At 44.0% G+C, this 14,982-nt stretch overlaps 2 protein-coding genes across 7 annotated transcripts in view; one reads left to right on the top strand and one right to left on the bottom strand.

Moving 5' to 3' along the window:
• LOC139374588 (proteasome adapter and scaffold protein ECM29-like) overlaps window positions 1–10,494 on the bottom strand; it is a 47,705-nt gene extending 37,211 nt beyond the window's left edge. For 2 of the 3 annotated variants that reach the window (XR_011627695.1, XM_071115604.1), the window contains exons 1-5: window positions 10,258–10,494; window positions 7,601–7,731; window positions 5,051–5,167; window positions 4,212–4,330; window positions 3,564–3,722 (exon numbers count right to left, since the gene is read on the bottom strand). Coding sequence is in view for 2 of the 3 variants with exons in the window: in XM_071115604.1 (XP_070971705.1) it covers window positions 3,564–3,722; window positions 4,212–4,330; window positions 5,051–5,167; window positions 7,601–7,731; window positions 10,258–10,279 (548 nt within the window). In the remaining variant the exon portion in view is untranslated. Of the gene's footprint in view, window positions 1–3,563; window positions 3,723–4,125; window positions 4,152–4,211; window positions 4,331–5,050; window positions 5,168–7,600; window positions 7,732–10,257 lie in introns of those variants that run through there. The other variant, XM_071115605.1, reaches the window with a different exon arrangement.
• Window positions 10,495–10,904: 410 nt separating this feature from the next.
• Window positions 10,905–14,982, top strand: part of LOC139374587 (lysine-specific demethylase 4C-like) — a 49,753-nt gene continuing 45,675 nt past the window's right edge. For 3 of the 4 annotated variants that reach the window (XR_011627694.1, XR_011627692.1, XM_071115602.1), the window contains exon 1: window positions 10,917–11,018. The gene's annotated coding sequence lies outside the window, so the exon portion shown is untranslated. Of the gene's footprint in view, window positions 11,019–14,982 lie in introns of all 4 variants that reach the window. The other variant, XR_011627693.1, reaches the window with a different exon arrangement.

Below are 14,982 nucleotides of genomic sequence, written 5' to 3'. Positions count from 1 at the left end.
GAAGAGAGAGGGTAGAGAGGAGAGGGAGGGTAGAGAGGGAGGGGGAGAGAGAGGGTAGAGAGAGAGGGGAGGTCAACTACAAGGTACATTGTTTAGTGATTGTAATAATTAATTTAAGCAGTCTTTGGAAAAACAATTACTTGAGTGAGCATGTTGTTTACAAGTTTTATAGTACCGTTTTAACAATAACCGATAACATACTAGCATAACAAAACACTTAAAATGTCCAGCCCCATAGGCTACATCCCAAATGGCACCCTATTCCCTATATAGTGAACTACTAGTGCTCAGAGCCCTATATATATAGTGAACTACTAGTGCTCAGAGCCCTATATATATAGTGAACTACTAGTGCTCAGAGCCCTATATATATAGTGAACTACGAGTGCTCAGAGCCCTATATATATAGTGAACTACTAGTGCTCAGAGCCCTAGATATATAGTGAACTACTAGTGCTCAGAGCCCTATATATATAGTGAACTACTAGTGACCAGAGCCCTATATATATAGTGAACTACGAGTGCCCAAGGGCCCTATATATATAGTGAACTACTAGTGCCCAGAGCCCTATATATATAGTGAACTACTAGTGCTCAGAGCCCTATATATATATATAGTGAACTACGAGTGCCCAAGGGCCCTATATATATAGTGAACTACTAGTGCCCAGAGCCCTATATATATAGTGAACTACTAGTGCCCAGAGCCCTATATAGTGAACTACTAGTGCCCAGAGCCCTATATAGTGAACTACTAGTGCTCAGAGCCCTATATATAGTGAACTACGAGTGCCCAGAGCCCTATATATATAGTGAACTACTAGTGCTCAGAGCCCTATATATATATATATATATATATATATAGTGAACTACTAGTGCTCAGAGCCCTATATATATAGTGAACTACTAGTGCTCAGAGCCCTATATATAGTGAACTACGAGTGCCCAGAGCCCTATATATAGTGAACTACTAGTGACCAGAGCCCTATATATAGTGAACTACTAGTGCCCAGAGCCCTATATATAGTGAACTACGAGTGCCCAGAGCCCTATATATATATATAGTGAACTACTAGTGCTCAGAGCCCTATATATATATATAGTGAACTACTAGTGCTCAGAGCCCTATATATATATATATATATAGTGAACTACTAGTGCTCAGAGCCCTATATATATATAGTGAACTACTAGTGCTCAGAGCCCTATATATAGTGAACTACGAGTGCCCAGAGCCCTATATATAGTGAACTACTAGTGCTCAGAGCCCTATATATAGTGAACTACGAGTGCCCAGAGCCCTATATATATATAGTGAACTACTAGTGCTCAGAGCCCTATATATAGTGAACTACGAGTTCCCAGAGCCCTATATATATAGTGAACTACTAGTGCTCAGAGCCCTATATATAGTGAACTACGAGTGACCAAGGGCCCTATATATAGTGAACTACTAGTGCCCAGAACCCTATATATAGTGAACTACTAGTGCCCAGAGCCCTATATATAGTGAACTACTAGTGCCCAGAGCCCTATATATAGTGAACTACTAGTGCTCAGAGCCCTATATGTAGTGAACTACTAGTGCCCAGAACCCTATATATAGTGAACTACTAGTGCCCAAGGGCCCTATATATAGTGAACTACTAGTGCCCAAGGGCCCTATATATAGTGAACTACTAGTGCCCAGAGCCCTATATATAGTGAACTACTAGTGCCCAAGGGCCCTATATATAGTGAACTACGAGTGCCCAAGGGCCCTATATATAGTGAACTACGAGTGCCCAAGGGCCCTATATATAGTGAACTACGAGTGCCCAAGGGCCCTATATATAGTGAACTACGAGTGCCCAAGGGCCCTATATATAGTGAACTACTAGTGCCCAGAGCCCTATATATATAGTGAACTACTAGTGCCCAGAGCCCTATATATATAGTGAACTACTAGTGCCCAGAGCCCTATATATAGTGAACTACTAGTGCCCAGAGCCCTATATATAGTGAACTACTAGTGCCCAGAGCCCTATATATAGTGAACTACTAGTGCCCAGAGCCCTATATATAGTGAACTACTAGTGCCCAGAGCCCTATATATATAGTGAACTACTAGTGCCCAGAGCCCTATATATATAGTGAACTACTAGTGCCCAGAGCCCTATATATATATAGTGAACTACTAGTGCCCAGAGCCCTATATATATATAGTGAACTACTAGTGCCCAGAGCCCTATATATATATATAGTGAACTACTAGTGCCCAGAGCCCTATATATATAGTGAACTACTAGTGCCCAGAGCCCTATATATATAGTGAACTACTAGTGCCCAGAGCCCTATATATATAGTGAACTACTAGTGCCCAGAGCCCTATATATATAGTGAACTACTAGTGCCCAGAGCCCTATATATAGTGAACTACTAGTGCCCAGAGCCCTATATATAGTGAACTACTAGTGCCCAGAGCCCTATATATAGTGAACTACTAGTGCCCAGAGCCCTATATATAGTGAACTACTAGTGCCCAGAGCCCTATATATAGTGAACTACTAGTGCCCAGAGCCCTATTCCCTATATAGTGAACTACTAGTGACCAGAGCCCTATTCCCTATATAGTGAACTACTAGTGCCCAGAGCCCTATTCCCTATATAGTGAACTACTAGTGACCAGGGCCCTATTCCCTATATAGTGAACTACTAGTGACCAGGGCCCTATATATAGTGAACTACTAGTGCCCATAGCCCTATATAGTGAACTACTAGTGCCCAGAGCCCTATATATAGTGAACTACTAGTGCCCAGAGCCCTATTCCCTATATAGTGAACTACTAGTGACCAGAGCCCTATTCCCTATATAGTGAACTACTAGTGCCCAATGGCCCTATTCCCTATATAGTGAACTACTAGTGACCAGGGCCCTGTATAGTGAACTACTAGTAATGAGGGCCCTATTCCCTATATAGTGAACTACTAGTGACCAGAGCCCTATTCCCTATATAGTGAACTACTAGTGCCCAAGGGCCCTATATATAGTGAACTACGAGGGCCCTATATATAGTGAACTACGAGTGCCCAAGGGCCCTATATATAGTGAACTACTAGTGCCCAAGGGCCCTATATATAGTGAACTACGAGTGCCCAAGGGCCCTATATATAGTGAACTACGAGTGCCCAAGGGCCCTATATATAGTGAACTACGAGTGCCCAAGGGCCCTATATATAGTGAACTACGAGTGCCCAAGGGCCCTATATATAGTGAACTACGAGTGCCCAAGGGCCCTATATATAGTGAACTACGAGTGCCCAAGGGCCCTATATATAGTGAACTACTAGTGCCCAAGGGCCCTATATATAGTGAACTACTGGTGCCCAGAGCCCTATATATAGTGAACTACTAGTGCTCAGAGCCCTATATATAGTGAACTACTAGTGCCCAGAGCCCTATATATAGTGAACTACTAGTGCCCAGAGCCCTATATATAGTGAACTACTAGTGCCCAGAGCCCTATATAGTGAACTATTAGTGCCCAGGGCCCTTGGAGAGGCAGCGTAATCTCCCCACTGACCCGTAGGGCATCAGCAGTACGTCCAACATGAACTCCAGCAGTAACTGAACCGTCTTGGGTTTCTCCATCAGGATGAAGGGAGAGGCCATCTTGGAAGTGTTGGAAGAGTCCTTTGGGTACTTCATGTGATACAAGGACGGGATCAGGAGATGCATCAAGCTGGAGGGAGAGGGGACAGGAAGTCAGTGTGTGTGTGTGTGTACGTACAGTGTGTGTGTGTGTCTCTCTCTCTCTCCTTACCTAGCCAGTTGGGGCTCAGGCTTGCCCTCCATAGCAGTTATCAGGTGTGTGTGTGTGTGTGTGTGTGTGTGTGTCTCTCTCTCTCCTTACCCATCCTGTTGGGGCTCAGGCTTGCCCTCCATAGCAGTTATCAGGTGTGTGTGTGTGTCTCTCTCTCTCTCCTTACCCATCCAGTTGGGGCTCAGGCTTGCCCTCCATAGCAGTTATCAGGTGTGTGTGTGTGTGTCTCTCTCTCTCTCCTTACCCATCCAGTTGGGGCTCAGGCTTGCCCTCCATAGCAGTTATCAGGTGTGTGCGTGTGTGTGTGTCTCTCTCTCCATACCTATCCTGTTGGGGCTCAGGCTTGCCCTCCATTGCAGTTATCAGGTGTGTGTGTGTGTGTGTGTGTATATCTCTCTCTCTCCTTACCTATCCTGTTGGGGCTCAGGCTTGCCCTCCATAGCAGTCAGCAGAGTAGGTGCCAGCTCACACTGGTTCCCCACCTCCAGTCGAGGGTAACCCATCTTGATGTAAATGATGGTGAAATTCTGCAGAGAGAATCCACCGTTCTGGATTAAAAATCTCACAATGTCAGGGGGAGTAAAGAACATGGTAAACAGAGACATAGATTATATATATATATACAGAGTTTGAACACAGGCCTACTCAGTTTGAGAGATGCCATATTGACACGATAATCACAGGATGAATACCCAAAACAGCCCTCTCTCTATTCCCTACATAGATAATAACAGGAAGTATCCCAAACAGCCCTCTCTCTATTCCCTACATAGATAATAACAGGAAGTATCCCAAACAGCCCTCTCTCTATTCCCTACAAAGATAATAACAGGAAGTATCCCAAACAGCCCTCTATTCCCCAAAGAGCAAGCAGTAGCAAGGACAGAAGGCTGCACAGCTCCGGAGTGAAGTCTCCCCAAGGTACAGATCTAGGATCAGCTTCTCCTCCGCCTAATCCCAACCTTAACCATTAGTAGAGAAAAAAACTAAACTGACTCAGGATAAGTGTGTAGGGGAAACATTACCCTACACCAAACCAGACCCTGGGGGGGGGGGGGGGGGGGAGATTGGTTCAACTAGATGGTAATAAACCAGTCTGTTGAAGTAGACTAAGGCCACTTTCAGCAGGCATAGAAATATAACGAATAGAGCCCGTCGTGACTCCTTATTCTACACGTCAGAGAGAAGCATGTTGGTTCTACATCCTATATTTCCATCTGAACTCTCCACAACGGGTAGAACGTTACCGTAACAAAGGACGCTGCGGCGGGGTCCTGGTACTGAACCAGGAGGGTCTCTACTGGCAGCTGGATCAACGGTCTGCTCTTAATCCTCTTGTTCAGGTGGACCAGGAGCTCCATCACCTGGTAGAGGGAACGAGAGGTTATGATTAGTTACCAGGAGGGTCTCTACTGGCAGCTGGATCAACGGTCTGCTCTTAATCCTCTTGTTCAGGTGGACCAGGAGCTCCATCACCTGGTAGAGGGAACGAGAGGTTATGATTAGTTACCAGGAGGGTCTCTACTGGCAGCTGGATCAAAGGTCTGCTCTTAATCCTCTTGTTCAGGTGGACCAGGAGCTCCATCACCTGGTAGAGGGAACGAGAGGTTATGATTAGTTACCAGGAGGGTCTCTACTGGCAGCTGGATCAACGGTCTGCTCTTAATCCTCTTGTTCAGGTGGACCAGGAGCTCCATCACCTGGTAGAGAGAACGAGAGGTTATGATTAGTTACCAGGAGGGTCTCTACTGGCAGCTGGATCAACGGTCTGCTCTTAATCCTCTTGTTCAGGTGGACCAGGAGCTCCATCACCTGGTAGAGGGAACGAGAGGTTATGGTTAGTTACCAGGAGGGTCTCTACTGGTAGCTGGATCAACGGTCTGCTCTTAATCCTCTTGTTCAGGTGGACCAGGAGCTCCATCACCTGGTAGAGGGAACAAGAGGTTATGATTAGTTACCAGGAGGGTCTCTACTGGCAGCTGGATCAACGGTCTGCTCTTAATCCTCTTGTTCAGGTGGACCAGGAGCTCCATCACCTGGTAGAGGGAACGAGAGGTTATGATTAGTTACCAGGAGGGTCTCTACTGGCAGCTGGATCAACGGTCTGCTCTTAATCCTCTTGTTCAGGTGGACCAGGAGCTCCATCACCTGGTAGAGGGAACGAGAGGTTATGATTAGTTACCAGGAGGGTCTCTACTGGCAGCTGGATCAACGGTCTGCTCTTAATCCTCTTGTTCAGGTGGACCAGGAGCTCCATCACCTGGTAGAGGGAACGAGAGGTTATGATTAGTTACCAGGAGGGTCTCTACTGGCAGCTGGATCAAAGGTCTGCTCTTAATCCTCTTGTTCAGGTGGACCAGGAGCTCCATCACCTGGTAGAGGGAACGAGAGGTTATGATTAGTTACCAGGAGGGTCTCTACTGGTAGCTGGATCAACGGTCTGCTCTTAATCCTCTTGTTCAGGTGGACCAGGAGCTCCATCACCTGGTAGAGAGAACGAGAGGTTATGGTTAGTTACCAGGAGGGTCTCTACTGGTAGCTGGATCAACGGTCTGCTCTTAATCCTCTTGTTCAGGTGGACCAGGAGCTCCATCACCTGGTAGAGAGAACGAGAGGTTATGATTAGTTACCAGGAGGGTCTCTACTGGCAGCTGGATCAACGGTCTGCTCTTAATCCTCTTGTTCAGGTGGACCAGGAGCTCCATCACCTGGTAGAGAGAACGAGAGGTTATGATTAGTTACCAGGAGGGTCTCTACTGGTAGCTGGATCAAAGGTCTGCTCTTAATCCTCTTGTTCAGGTGGACCAGGAGCTCCATCACCTGGTAGAGAGAACGAGAGGTTATGATTAGTTACCAGGAGGGTCTCTACTGGTAGCTGGATCAAAGGTCTGCTCTTAATCCTCTTGTTCAGGTGGACCAGGAGCTCCATCACCTGGTAGAGAGAACGAGAGGTTATGATTAGTTACCACGAGGGTCCTCCATTGTAAAATCCAGGTGAGAATAAGTGCAAGTGAACACTTCCTAGAGAAGGAGAACAGCTATGTGCATGAACACTTCCTGGAGGAGGGTGCTGGAGAACAGTAACACAGCTATGTGCATGAACACTTCCTGGAGAAGGAGAACAGAAACACAGCTATGTGCAGGCTACTGGTACTGCTGGACGGAAGAAACAGACATCAGCGTGTCCTTACTTTCTTCCTGACTCCCTCCTGGAGAAGGAGAACAGAAACACAGCTATGTGCAGGCTACTGGTACTGCAGGACGGAAGAAACAGACATCAGCGTGTCCTTACTTTCTTCCTGACTCCCTCCTGGAGAAGGAGAACAGAAACACAGCTATGTGCAGGCTACTGGTACTGCAGGACGGAAGAAACAGACATCAGCGTGTCCTTACTTTCTTCCTGACTCCCTCCTGGAGAAGGAGAACAGAAACACAGCTATGTGCAGGCTACTGGTACTGCAGGACGGAAGAAACAGACATCAGCGTGTCCTTACTTTCTTCCTGACTCCCTCCTGGAGAAGGAGAACAGAAACACAGCTATGTGCAGGCTACTGGTACTGCAGGACGGAAGAAACAGACATCAGCGTGTCCTTACTTTCTTCCTGACTCCCTCCTGGAGAAGGAGAACAGAAACACAGCTATGTGCAGGCTACTGGTACTGCAGGACGGAAGAAACAGACATCAGCGTGTCCTTACTTTCTTCCTGACTCCCTCCTGGAGAAGGAGAACAGAAACACAGCTATGTGCAGGCTACTGGTACTGCAGGATGGAAGAAACAGACATCGGCGTGTCCTTACTTTCTTCCTGACTCCCTCCTGCACGCTGGACAGTTTGAGGAGGACCGGGGGCAGGAACTTGGATATAATGTCCTGGAGTTGGTCGTCAGTCTCTGCATGGCCCAAACGCAAGAAAACTCGCTCCAGTTGATCTGGAGAAATGAACGGAGGAGGAGAGAAGGATAAATTAGAAGTGAGGAGAAGAGAAGGAGAAATTAGAAGTGAGGAGGAGAGAGAAGGAGAAATTAGAAGTGAGGAGAAGAGAAGGAGGAGAAAGGGAGGATTTGAAAATTAGAAATGATGAGACTAGGCCGTCCCAAATGGCCCCCTATTCCCTTTATAGTGCACTACTTTTGCCCAGGACCCATAAGACTCTCATCAAAAGTAGTGCACTATATACTTTTCACCGGGTTCAATAGGGTTCCGGTCAAGAGAAGTGCACTGTATAGGGAGTAGGGTGCCATTTGGGATGCCAGGGTTCAAATCCCACTAGTGACACATGCTTACAGTCCAGGACCTAGGCTTTAAAATCAGGACTGGGCTTGATCTGTGTCCAGGAAACCAGTCCTTACTGTGATATCATCACATTAGACATCCCCTAACTCTCGTGACAGCCTTAGATAACTGGTTTGGTTGGGAGATTCGGGCCAACTAAATGTTGAACATGTAGCCTCTCGTCTAGTGGAGCCGGTCCCAGGTCTCTATGCACATATAATGCTCTCTGACGGAGACCAGGATTCACTCCCTGTGTCCACATTTCAAACTACGTCTTCTACCTCTGTATTCACCTGTAATACTGCACCTGTCCAAATAAGGTACAGAAAACCCACCTGTCCAAATAAGGTACAGAAAACCCACCTGTCCAAATAAGGTACAGAAAACCCACCTGTCCAATTAAGGTACAGAAAACACACCTGTCCAAATAAGGTACAGAAAACCCACCTGTCCAAATAAGGTACAGAAAACCCACCTGTCCAAATAAGGTACAGGAAACCCACCTGTCCAAATAAGGTACAGGAAACACACCTGTCCAAATAAGGTACAGAAAACACACCTGTCCAATTAAGGTACAGAAAACACACCTGTCCAAATAAGGTACAGAAAACCCACCTGTCCAAATAAGGTACAAAAAACCCACCTGTCCAAATAAGGTACAGAAAACCCACCTGTCTAATTAAGGTACAGAAAACACACCAGTCCAAATAAGGTACAGAAAACCCACCTGTCCAAATAAGGTACAGAAAACACACCTGTCCAAATAAGGTACAGAAAACCCACCTGTCCAAATAAGGTACAGAAAACCCACCTGTCCAAATAAGGTACAGAAAACCCACCTGTCCAAATAAGGTACAGGAAACACACCTGTCCAAATAAGGTACAGAAAACACACCTGTCCAATTAAGGTACAGAAAACACACCTGTCCAAATAAGGTACAGAAAACCCACCTGTCCAAATAAGGTACAGAAAACCCACCTGTCCAAATAAGGTACAGAAAACCCACCTGTCTAATTAAGGTACAGAAAACACACCAGTCCAAATAAGGTACAGAAAACCCACCTGTCCAAATAAGGTACAGAAAACACACCTGTCCAAATAAGGTACAGAAAACACACCTGTCCAAATAAGGTACAGAAAACACACCTGTCCAAATAAGGTACAGAAAACCCACCTGTCTAATTAAGGTACAGAAAGGTACAGTGTGGATGTCCATTTAGCTGGTCCCGAGTGGCTCAGTTTACTCTGAATAAGACAGAGTCTGCTGAATGACTCAACTGTAAACATTTCAAATGTAGCTACAACATTCAGACCTAAAGTATCAACAAGGGACTGTTATAATAGCTAATGCACCTTGTGTTATATGTGTTATAACTGGGGTGGACAGGCTGTTCTGAGCTAGATCACAAAGCCTGCCAGACAAGCCAGACAGGGCGTATATGCTTTCTACTTGCATCGGACTGGCAACTAGTTGGCAAGGAATTAATGACATAAATTAGTGGCTAGCTAACTAGCTGGTAATTTGGCTGGTTAGTTAGTCAGTCAGTTAGCTAAATCATCTCAAAATGGTTAGCTAACGTTACCTTGTGAGAGGTGTGTGTTTGCCAACACACTCACTGCATTGAAAATTAAATGTGTCATCTTTCATTCCATGTATGCAACCTGTTACCATCGAGATACCTAACTAGCTGGCTTGCAATGAATTAGCTAGCTACTAGAGCTAATTAGTTAACTTCACACACACACAAGGCTAATCTTAAAGACAATTCATATTGTCCCGGACGCCTGGCTGCACTGCTAACCAGCAAGCTAGCCACTTGGTTACGCCAAAATATCATCGTTTAGTTTAATCGTAGTTACAGATCTAAACATGACATCGTTACAAATAGGGAATGAAATGACTGATCCAATGTTTTAAAAAAAATAACAACTATTCCAGTCGCCATCAGATCACGTTGATCTTTAATACAACACTTTCATTTGGACCATGACTGTGCAGACGGCCTTCTAACTAGCGTTAGCCAGCTACCTCAAATCAACGTGTTAATAGTTCATATCACAGGCGTTTTTCGCTCGATAGAATAAAGTTATGACTGTGTACTAAATGCAATAATACATGTTACCGATACATGAAGTGTCTTAGGATGCATTTAATCACTGAAAAAAGCAGTTAGAAACTTACTGAGTTCATCTTGAGCGGCCATGTTCAGAGAAAGTCATCGGCGTTGTCACCCTGGGATGTATTCATTAATCCATGTCGTAGCAAAAACGTTTTAACGGTAAACATTTTGCAACGAATATTATAGCTTCTTATTGGACGAAGTCATGTAGGTCCCGCCCCCTTTTTGGACCGTTCGCGTCCGTTTGGTTCCTAGTGAACGGTGATGGATGCCACTCCTCTTTCACTATCTCCTAGTCGGTCGTGCTAACTGTAATTCGTTTTAACACCTGCTTCACACATAGCAACGATAACAGACATATATAGCGACATTCATATTGCACACACGTAGTCTTATTCATTCTTTACATGTATATAAACTGGGAAATTCTGTGTAGACACTGAAACAATAGGAAAACAGGAAGGGAGAAAATATCAATCGAAATGTGTCACCCACCAAAAAAGTGAAAAACCAAGCATTTCTAGAAAATATTCCTATAATTAAATGCTTAATTTTTATATGTTTCTTATTTTATATTCCTATAATTAAATAAATGCTTATTTTTTTTAATGTTTCTTATTTTTTTTCTACATTTGTTGAAGTGAAGGTGCATCTTTGTCCGACAGGGGGCAGTCAACTACACCACTGGTCTGAAATCTGCTTATCGACCAGACAGAAGAACAAGTCGCTGTTGACCAGCTGTTATATGAAAACAGCTGGGCGATCAGGGCGAGAAGAGATAAACAAATATACAACGAAACACACATTTTTCATAAACCAAAAGGTACAGTACAAGTTTCCTTACAAATGCAATCTATAACACGGGTTTAATTCATGACTATAACGTTCAGTGTCAACTAGTTTGTGGCGTCTATTTTCGTTTGTAAGCAGTGGACTGGTTGGCTGAGCTAACTGGTTGGCTAGGCTAACTGACTGGCTAGGCTAACTGACTGGCTAGGCTAACTGGCTGGCTAGGGTAACTAAGCTACCGTTGCTAGCTAGCCCAACTTGGCACACGTTGGCTAACAACAGCAACTCGTTTTCGCTGCTTGCATGCATTTATCAATTGATTCAGACATTATTGCATATAGTTAAACTGGCTGTAGATATAGTAGTTCTGCTTGGACATAGTCTACGTTATACATCTTACACATAATGTTTATTTATACCCTGTTTTATTACCGGCTAGCTAACAGTCACCTCTCACAGTTAGCTGGTGAGGCTAACTCGAACCCGTTGACTTGGTGTTTTCATTGTGCTAACTTCTACTAGCAAATAGCCAACTGTTAATCTGTTGTTAGCTAGCTAAACCAGTGAAACTGCGATGCACAATACTAACGTTACTAGGTAAATGTATTTCTATGTGTGTCTGGATAACAGCCAGACTATTTATGGTTGCTATATGTTGAATTCGTGCAGTATATTTGGTCAGCTAGTAGCTTCGGGCCTTGTTAGTTAGCATAAATCTCGACTGCATCCATTCAAGATGGGATTTAAACCCCCATCTCTGCTACGCGCATTGTGCAAGATGGCCAGTTTAGCAAGCTGGCTACTTATCCCTTTTCTCATCATAACCAGTTCTTGTTATTTATCTCACGTTTGACTACTGTAAGACTCCTGAATTCTGACAATAACGAAAGAAAGGGAGTGGTTGATTTCAAATCAAGTCGTAGTTATCAATTATTTGAACTGTCTCCTTCGATCTGCCATTGCTGGCTACCACAACTGAACGTAGACGAGCTCGGACAGAAAGACAGACAAAGATCAGATTAGCCACACTGCACTTCGGACTTATCTTGGGAAATAAATGCACTGTCACAAGTGATTTAATCATTTAGCTACTATATATATATAATAAGTGCATTGCATGATTTTTAAGAAAATGGTTTAACAGCTTTACATGGCAAAGTTACCATTTTATATCAAACATGATATGCAACAACATAATTCATAGATTTACTTTATTCGAATAAATTAAAATGCAACGTTTTTATTGTTATTGTATTAGCCGTTCATTGCTTTGTGAGATAATCTAAATGAATGATTTGAGACGCATTTCCTTATTGTGGGTCTCTTCCTCATTGTACTGTTTTGCTTGAACAATTTTTTTTTTTTAAAGAAACCAACTGTTATTGTGTGTCTAGTCCTTTGTCTCCTTTGTCAAAGTAAATCCAAAGTGAGTATACCAAATGGCACCCTATTCCCTATATAGTGCTCTAATGTTGATGTAAGCCCTGGTCAAAAGTAGTTCACTATGTAGGGAATAGGGTGCCATTCGGGATGGACCCCCAGAGTTGTGGTGATCGGGAACCCTGCTGGTGGTAACTAGCAGAGGGGTTGTAAGAATATTTTGGGAGGACCACGATTTCCTTTGTGGGAGATTACCGCCACCCAGTGGTCCAACTTGTAAATAACACACAGCGAAACTGAAGGTGACATGAGTAAGACAGCATAGGAGTGCATCCCAAAGAGCACCCTTTTTAGTGCACAACTTTTGACCAGAACCCATACTCCTATGCTATGGTCAAAAGTAGTGTACTGTATATGGAATAGGGTGCCAACCCTGGTCTAAAGTAGTGTACTGTATAGGGAATAGGGTGCCAACCCTGGTCAAAAGTAGTGAACTAAATAGGGAATAGGGTGCCAACCCTGGTCAAAAGTAGTGTACTATATATGGAATATGGGCCATTTTGGAGGCTGATTTATTGCAGTTGCACTGTCTGCAACACTGGGTTTATTAGTTCAGCTAATCTACTAGCTTATCAAGGCTTATTGGATTGATGATTAGGTAATTAGTAGAATCAGGTGTGTTAGAGCTGGACTCAGGAAGAAGGAAGAGAAGCCTGCTTCCTTGGCTGTTTTTGTGTAATTAACCAATGAGGCCTGATAAGAATAATAAATGTGTTGCACATAGGTTAATATTGTTATTGGTTAGTTACACAATAATAACCTATGTGTTGCTTTTTATTTATGTGTTATTCATTTAAGCAATACTGTCGCCTACACTGCACAACATTGAATGTTGTTCACAAACCCTGGTCCTGATCGGAGGCGCCTTATTGCTGTTATAACGTAATTAGAGCAGTAAAACGAAATGTTTTGTCATACGCGTGATATACCGCGGCTGTCAGCCAATCAGCATTCAGGTCGCTCGTAACCAACCCAGTTTATAATAACCGTTTAATACTACTTAGTAGCTGGGATCTAGCTAGTCTATAGTATGTAGACTAGCTAGGATCTAGCGTCTCTACAGTATGTAGACTAACTGGGATCTAGCTAGTCTATAGTATGTAGACTAACTGTGATCTAGCGTCTCCACAGTATGTAGACGAGCTGGGATCTAGCTAGTCTATAGTATGTAGACGAGCTGGGATCTAGCTAGTCTATAGTATGTAGACTAGCTGTGGTCCAGCTAGTCTATAGTATGTAGACTAACTGGTATCTAGCTAGTCTATAGTATGTAGACTAACTGGGATCTAGCTAGTCTATAGTATGTAGACTAACTGGGATCTAGCTAGTCTATAGTATGTAGACTAACTGGGATCTAGCTAGTCTATAGTATGTAGACTAACTGGGATCTAGCTAGTCTATAGTATGTAGACTAACTGGGATCTAGCTAGTCTATAGTATGTAGACTAGCTGGGATCTAGCTAGTCTATAGTATGTAGACTAGCTGGGATCTAGCTAGTCTATAGTATGTAGACGAGCTGGGATCTAGCGTCTCTGCAGTATGTAGACTAGCTGGGATCTAGCGTCTCTACAGTATGTAGACTAGCTGGGATCTAGTGTCTCTACGGTATTTAGACTAGCTGGGATCTAGTGTCTCTACGGTATTTAGACTAGCTGGGATCTAGTGTCTCTACGGTATGTAGACTAGCTGGGATCTAGTGTCTCTACGGTATGTAGGCTAGCTGGGATCTAGTGTCTCTACAGTATGTAGGCTAGCTGGGATCTAGTGTCTCTACGGTATGTAGGCTAGCTGGGATCTAGTGTCTCTACGGTATGTAGGCTAGCTGGGATCTAGTGTCTCTACGGTATGTAGGCTAGCTGGGATCTAGTGTCTCTACGGTATGTAGGCTAGCTGGGATCTAGTGTGTCTACGCTATGTAGCTCTAGGTTTTATCAATCAAGTCAGACAGCCTATGGCCCAAGCCTGTGTTGTATTTAAGCTATAAGGCCAGAAGGGGGTGGGGTATATGGCCAATATACCACGGCTAGGGGTTGATCTAACGCGCATCGCGGAGTGCCTGGACACAGCCCTTAGCCGTGGTAAATTGGCCAAATACCACAAACCCCTGAGGTGCCTTATTGCTGTTATAAACTGTTTACCAATGTAATTGGAACAGTAAAAATAACTGTTTTGTCATACCCATGGTATACGGTCTGATATATCACGGCCGTCAGCCAATCAGCATTCAGGGCTCGAACCACCCAGTTTATATTCTACTCTTTTCTCTGTCTGGGTTTAATTGGTGGAGGCAGGATGGTAGGGGGTCTACGGCCCTGTTAACCTCCTCCTGCCCTGTTTTCTTAAGATCTTATTGCACTGCTCCCTCTTAGTTAACAGAACATATTACTGTCATGACATTCTAATGAGGAGTAACTGTTTCTCTGTCAAGGCTCCCTCTTAGTTAACAGAACGTATTACTGTCATGACATTCTAATGAGGAGTAACTGTTTCTCTGTCAAGGCTCCCTCTTAGTTAACAGAACATATTACTGTCATGACATTCTAATGAGGAGTAACTG

Source organism: Oncorhynchus clarkii, chromosome 19, assembly GCF_045791955.1.
Source record: "Oncorhynchus clarkii lewisi isolate Uvic-CL-2024 chromosome 19, UVic_Ocla_1.0, whole genome shotgun sequence".
NCBI classification, from domain to species: domain Eukaryota; kingdom Metazoa; phylum Chordata; class Actinopteri; order Salmoniformes; family Salmonidae; genus Oncorhynchus; species Oncorhynchus clarkii.
Note: the sequence above shows the minus strand (reverse complement) of the source record. Positions and strands in the feature narration are given on the sequence as shown.